Source organism: Etheostoma spectabile, chromosome 19 (genome assembly GCF_008692095.1).
Source record: "Etheostoma spectabile isolate EspeVRDwgs_2016 chromosome 19, UIUC_Espe_1.0, whole genome shotgun sequence".
Lineage (NCBI taxonomy): Eukaryota > Metazoa > Chordata > Actinopteri > Perciformes > Percidae > Etheostoma > Etheostoma spectabile.
The window spans coordinates 6,581,241-6,588,353 of NC_045751.1; the positions used below are offsets into that span (position 1 = coordinate 6,581,241).

At 41.0% G+C, this 7,113-nt stretch overlaps 1 protein-coding gene across 1 annotated transcript in view; it reads left to right on the plus strand.

Annotated features, from left to right (window-relative positions):
* slc1a1 (solute carrier family 1 member 1) overlaps positions 1-6,795 on the plus strand; it is a 31,423-nt gene extending 24,628 nt beyond the window's left edge. Inside the window, exons 10-12 of the mRNA XM_032544796.1 lie at positions 642-836; positions 6,025-6,159; positions 6,274-6,795. Of these exons, the coding sequence (XP_032400687.1) occupies positions 642-836; positions 6,025-6,159; positions 6,274-6,514 (571 nt within the window). The 3' untranslated portion in view covers positions 6,515-6,795. The remainder of the gene's footprint in view (positions 1-641; positions 837-6,024; positions 6,160-6,273) is intronic.
* The last annotated feature ends 318 nt before the right edge of the window (positions 6,796-7,113 follow it).

A 7,113-nucleotide genomic window follows, 5' to 3' on the forward strand; every position in this document is an offset into this window, starting at 1 on the left:
TTTGAACCAAATTGCCCCAAAATTACATAAAAGTGTGAATGTACAATGTATGGAACCATGTAAAATTAATGTTTACTTTCATTGAACTGTGGGTGTTTGTATTTTTTCCAATTTCATAGCATTTTGAAACAAACTGTGACCCACTCCACATCTTCTGATCTTAACTATGAGCCCGAATAATCCATCATTTCAGTTCTTTTTTTTTTAAAAACAACAAAATCCAGGTATTATTAAAAAGTGACAAACATTTCAGAAAGCATCAAAAAACATTGGCGAAAAAAAAAAAAGTTAATTTGCAATTTTGACCCTGAAGGACGACGCGTTCAGCCTCCGGGAGGACAACACAAGGGTCAAAAGCAACGTACGTGGGCATCCAGATAGCGCAGTGGTCTGTGCGGATGCCCATGTATAGAGGCTTGTTCCTCGACGCGGCGGGCCCGGGTTCAAATCCGGCCTGTGGCCCCTTTGCCGCATGTCACTCCCCCCTCTCTCTCTCTCCCCCCTTCACACATACTTACATCTGTCCTGTCCAAATAAAGGGAATAAAAACCCCAAAAATATAACTTTAAAAAAAAAAAAAAAGCAACGTACGCGTTTGTGAGTGAAAAGCATCGCGTGCCAACCAGCGTCTTGTCTTGTAGCTCCGCCACCCTGCCCATCACCTTCCGATGCGCGGAGGAGAACAACCGCATCGACAAGCGGATCACCCGCTTCGTCCTGCCGGTGGGCGCCACCATCAACATGGACGGGACGGCGCTCTACGAGGCGGTGGCCGCCGTCTTCATCGCCCAACTCAACGACTTCACTCTGGATGTGGGCCAGATCGTCACCATCAGGTACTCCACAGTTCCTAGTACCTCTTTCACACCAATGACCGGGGTCGGACCAGGGTTACAGGACGCGTGTTCAACCCTTCGTTAGTCAAGTCAAACAGTACAGTATTTACTATTACAATAGTAATAATATATACTAGTACAATATATATTACTACAGGGGTGTCAAACTCAATTTCACAAGGGCCACACTGGAAACTAAGAATCAAATTAAAGGCCAGAAATGAATAGTTTTGACGCGTTTTTATTGATTATAAGTCAAAAATGTTGGCATGTCTCATATAGCCTTCTCACGTACACTTTGGTCCAAATCAAGCAAAAACACGCAAACGCTCTGGTTATGTGGGAATATCGAGATCTCAAAGTCTGTGAATCTACTAACTTCTGCTTTGGGTGTCGCATAATTGCAGTTTGAAAACAAGTTTCCCGCCAAAAATTTCATTGTGAGCTTAAATTGACACGCGAACCGAAACCAAAATGTAACTTTTAAGTTTGACGCGTGTGTATTAGCGCGTCGCAATCATAAACCCAGTTGACTTCGGGGCTTGTGATACAATGATGGCTTTGAATGAAAATACAAACGCAGAGATGATGTGCTGGAAGGGTTTGATCCTGCAGCGGCTATGTATGGTACACACGTGTTGTCACATGTCAAGACATATTTTTCTTTCTTACCCCGTTTTTATTTAACACAGAGTGAAATACAATTGCAAGTCCCAGCCCAGAGGGCTTTGTCAGTTTATCTATCACGACCAAGATGTCATCATTAAATGTGCGTTAAAACACTGAGCAAGGCTTGCTATTTGAGTAAAGTTCTTACAATTTATTCCTATTATTATTATTATGATTATTTCATGTGTATTGTATGTATGTATGTTGTGTCCTAGTATTTCATTTATATTTACTGTATACGCTGTGCTGTGTGACTGATGTATGTTTGCTGCTGTAACACCAAAATTTCACATTTGTTGGGATCAATAAATATCTATCTCCATATCTATCTATCTATCCATCTATCTATCTATCTATCTATCTATCTATCTATCCATCTATCTATCCATCTATCTGTATCTATCTATCTATCTATCTCTATCTATCTATCTATCTATCTATCTACTCTCTATATCTATCTATCTATCTATCTATCTATCTCCATATCTATCTATCTATCTATCTATCTCTCTCCATATCTATCTATCTATCTATCTCCATATTTATCTATCCATCTATCTATCTATCTCCATATCTATCTATCTATCTATCTATCTATCTATCTATCTATCTATCTCTCTATCTCCATATCTATCTATCTATCTATCTATCTATCTATCTATCTATCTATCTATCTATCTATCTATCTCCATATCTATCTCCATATCTATCTCCACATCTATCTCCATATCTATCTCCATATCTATCTCCACATCTATCTCCATATCTATCTCCATATCTATCTCCATATCTATCTATCTATCTATCTTCAATTAAGATCTTCCCCTCAAGCGATGTTTCTAAATATCTACAGGCCACCTAAATATTGTGCAACCTTCATTGATGACTTCACTGAACTGCTGTCTATAATCTGTATTAACTTTGATTGTGTAATCATTGCGGGTGATTTTAACATTCATGTTGACAACCCCCAGGACAGGGGGACCAAAGAGCTGTGTTGTGTTTTTGAGAACTATGGACTGACTCAGCATGTGACAGAGCCCACTCACAATAAGGGACACACTCTGGACTTGATTGTCTCCAAGGGTCTGAACATTTCCAAGGTTGTGGTGACTGACGTTGCTCTCTCTGATCATTCCTGTGTTTTCTTTAACGGCACTATCTCTGTGCCCAAAAGTGTCCAAACAAAGATAATCAGAAAACGGTATATCACTGAAAACACCAGTGAAACATTTATTCAGCTTTTCTCCTCCACACCCGCCCTCTCTGGGCTATCAGTCAGTGAGCTTGTAGACAATTTCAACTGTAAAATTACAAATGTTATTGATGCCATTGCTCCCACTAAGGTCAAAGTTGTCTCTGGTAAGAAAAGATCTCCATGGAGAAATGTCCTACTGGTGAGAACAGAAAAAAGAGAGTGTAGGAAAGCTGAACGAAGGTGGCGAAAAACAAATCTCCTGGTCCATTATAACACCTATAAAGAGAGACTTCGCATTTATAATTTGGAACTGAGGAATGCAAGAAGGTCCTTCTTCTCTGATATTATCTCTAGAAACAATAATAATTCCCGTGCTTTGTTTGCTACTGTTGATAGGTTAACAAACCCTCCAGTACCAGTAGCATCTGAACTTTTATCTACCAAGGCCTGCAATGACTTTGCCTCCTTCTTCAAAGACAAAATTCAGAAGATTAGACAAACAGTCAGTGCCTCCATATCAAGTTCAGGATATGTGTTGTCACAGTGTTCAAGCAAAACTAGTTCCAATATGACAGAATTTCACACAATCAACCATACAAACCTGGAGGACATTATTCAACATCTGAAAACCTCGACCTGTTGCCTTGATATTCTACCAACGGGACTTTTCAAAAATGTTTCCAATTGTTTGACTTCTGATCTTCTACAGATTGTGAACACATCTCTTCTTTCAGGTATCTTTCCACAGGCCCTGAAAACTGCAGTAATCAAGCCACTTTTAAAAAAGAACAACCTAGACAAGTCACTAATGAGCAACATAGGCCAATACAACCTTCCGTTTTTAAGTAAAATCATGAAAAGTAGTCTTTCAACAACTCAACCATTTCTTGTCACTAAGCAACAGTTTTGATACCTTCAGTCGCGGTTTCCGACCACACCACAGCACTGAAACGGCTCTTGTCAAAGTCTTTAATGACATCCACCTTAACACAGATAATGGCAAAATTTCAATCTTAGTATACTTGATCTCAGTGCTGCATTTGACACGGTCCCACGACATATTACTAGACCGATTGGAAACTGGGTAGGACTTTCTGGCTCAGTACTAAACGGTTTGAATCCTACCTAAAGAAAAGGGATTACTTTGTGTCAATAGGTAATTATACATCTGAGCGTACAATATGACGTGCGGAGTTCCGCAAGGCTCCATTCTGGGGCCTCTTCTGTTAACATCTACATGCTCCCACTGGCCCGTTATGGAGAACAACAAAATAGTTACCATAGTTATGCGGACGACACACAAATTTACATAACCTTATCGCCAGGGGACTAATGTCAAATACAAAAACTGACTAGTGCATCGAACAAATTAACGACAGGATGTGCCGAACTTTCTGAAATTAAATGAAGAAAAACTGAGGTAGTTGTTTTTGGAAAAAAGAGGAACGATTAAAGTCTGCGCTCAGCTTCAAACAACATGTTAAAAACAACAGACAAAGCCAGAAACTGGTGTAGTCATGGACTCAGACCTGAACTTTAACAGCCACTTAAGACAATTACAAAGTCAGCCTACTATCACCTAAAGAACATTCAAGGGTTAAGGACTTATGTGTCAACAGGACTTGGAAAAACTGGTCCATGCTTTCATCTTCAGAGACTTGACTACTGTAACGGGGTCTTTACGTCTCCCTAAAAAATCAATCAGACAGCTGCAGCTGATTCAGAACGCTGCTGCTCGAGTCCTCACTAAGACCGAACTGGATCACATCACTCCAGTCCCACTAAGACCAAGAGACTGGATCACATCACTCCAGTCTCCACTAGACCAGAGACTGGATCACATCACTCCAGTCCTCACTAAGACCAAGAGACTGGATCACATCGCTCTAGTTCTCACTAACCAAGAGACGGATCACATCACTCCAGTTCTCACTAAGACCAAGACCTGGATCACATCACTCCAGTTCTGAAGTCTTTACACTGGCTTCCTGTGTCTCAAAGAATTGATTTCAAAGTACTCTTGCTAGTTTATAATCCCTTAACGGTTTAGGTCCAAAATACATTTCTGATCTGCTACTACACTATGACCCCCCCGACCTCTCAGGTCTCTGGGACAGGTCTCCTTTCTGTCCCCAGAGTCAGAAACTAACAGGGTGAAGCAGCTTTCAGTTTCTATGCTCCTCATATCTGGAATAACTCCCAGAAACCTGCAGATCCGCTGCTACTCTCAGTTCTTTTAAATCACGGCTGAAGACCTTTCTTTTTGATGCTGCCTTTCTTTAAATTAATGCTCATTTCTTTCTTATGCTGCACTGTACTTTTTTCTTGTGTTTTATGTGTCCTAATGTTTCTATTTTGTTTTTAACTGTCTATTCATGTGTCTTATTGATTTGTAATGCTTATGACTTTTAACTGTTTGTACTTGTGTTTTATCTGTTTAACTGATTTTGTGTAAAGCACTTTGAATTGCCCTGTTGCTGAAATGTGCTCTACAGATAAAGCTGCCTTGCCTTGCCTATCTATCTCCATATCTATCTATCTATCTATCTCCATATCTATCTCCACATCTATCTATCTATCTATCTCCACATCTATCTCCATATCTATCTATACCCATACGTTACTCAAACTAAACAGTGGGATAAGCAGCTACTGTTAGCTAAACTAACGTTAGCTTTCCGGTGGAGGAGAACAGACTTTCTTCAACTGTCTATGGGAACAGATCGTGCAGTGTCGTAAATCCACGTTCATCATGACATAATTTGCGCATGCGCAGAACGGATCGTGCAGGAGGGACGGATCGTGTACCGACACCGCTTCGTTTACAGGTTTAAGGTTATTGCAGCGCACCTGACTCCTGGAACAAATCACACACTTCCTTGAACGCAAATCACTTTTGAATGCCTTTTGGACAATTACGAAATATGATTTTAAACTTTAAACTTTGCAAACTTCTACTTGTAATTGCTTGACACAATTGCACTTCCTTTTGCATCCTTATTATCCAGAATGTATTTATCAAATCCTTTTTTTTCAACCTAGGAAGTTTTAGTGTCTCTTTTTTGGTTTTTGTCTTTGTAACTTGTCTTGATTTAATTTGGAACGAGGGCTACCCCTCAATGATTCCTCGAGTATGAATAAAGGTTGAATGAATGAATTATAAATACCTATTGTTCTGGGACATGTTGCATATATCTAGGTAGCAACAGATCGTTTTGCTTAAACTTGCTTGTCACTCCTGTTGCCGTTCGGGACCCCTGACATTTAATTTCTGAATGTTATCGTGAAGAATATTAATGCCGTTGTGTCTCTGTCTTGCAGTATAACAGCGACAGTTGCCAGTATTGGAGCTGCGGGAGTCCCTAATGCTGGGCTGGTCACCATGGTTATAGTCTTAACAGCTGTTGGATTACCTGCGAGTGATGTCACTCTGATAGTCGCCGTGGATTGGCTGCTGTGAGTTTATCCGTCGGCCTTCTATCTCGGCTGTTTTTTCCTACTACGTGCTGTAGTGTGGATTGCAACTTGTAACGGCGACGCCGTAGATTGACTTTGAGTTCTGCGTTTCAGGGACCGGTTCCGCACCATGATCAACGTCCTCGGGGACGCCTACGGGGCCGGTATCGTCCAGAAGCTTTCCAAGAGGGAGCTGGAGAGGATGGATCTGACGTCCGACGTCGACGTCGCGAACCCGTTCGCTCTGGAGGCCGGTTTGGACGACGAAGAGTGCGAGAAGAAGTCGTACGTCAACGGAGGCTTCACCGTCGACAAGACGGACGCCATCTCCTTTACCGAAACCTCGCAGTTTTAGCCCCGGGGGGGGGCGGTTCAGAGGAGCGGAGAAAGTGCCACGCTGCTATGGGTGTAAAACGGAAAACCTTCCATCACGCGTTAGCTCCCTGAAAAGAGCGGGGGAAACTATCCAACCACGCCCATCCTTAGACGTCAGAAATCACACTATAGCAGCCTCCATCGAGCTTATCCAAGATGATCACTCCTCATGTTGGACATTTACCCATCATGACTAGATTAAAGTGCTTCCTTCTTACACTTAAATTGTGCCAAGATTAAAAAAAATGTCAGTTTTCTGTGTGTGTGTGTGTGTGTGTGTGTGTGTGTGCATGTTTGCGTGCGTGTATGTATTTTTGCAAAAGATAAATGATCAATTTAACGAAAAACAAGACAATAATCTCAATCGCGAACCCAAATCCTACTTTATTTGCTCCTCGATTAGACAATAATTCTCCAAAATGTCTAAATGATCTTAACTGAGTAGGTGTTGTTGAACGGCTATAATGCCCCATAATGCACTGCTTGTATTTCTGTCTTGTGTATTTAAACTGTGCCAAAACATATATAACATATATAAGTTTTTCATCAAGCTGAATGAAGCAATATGTTAATGAGTTG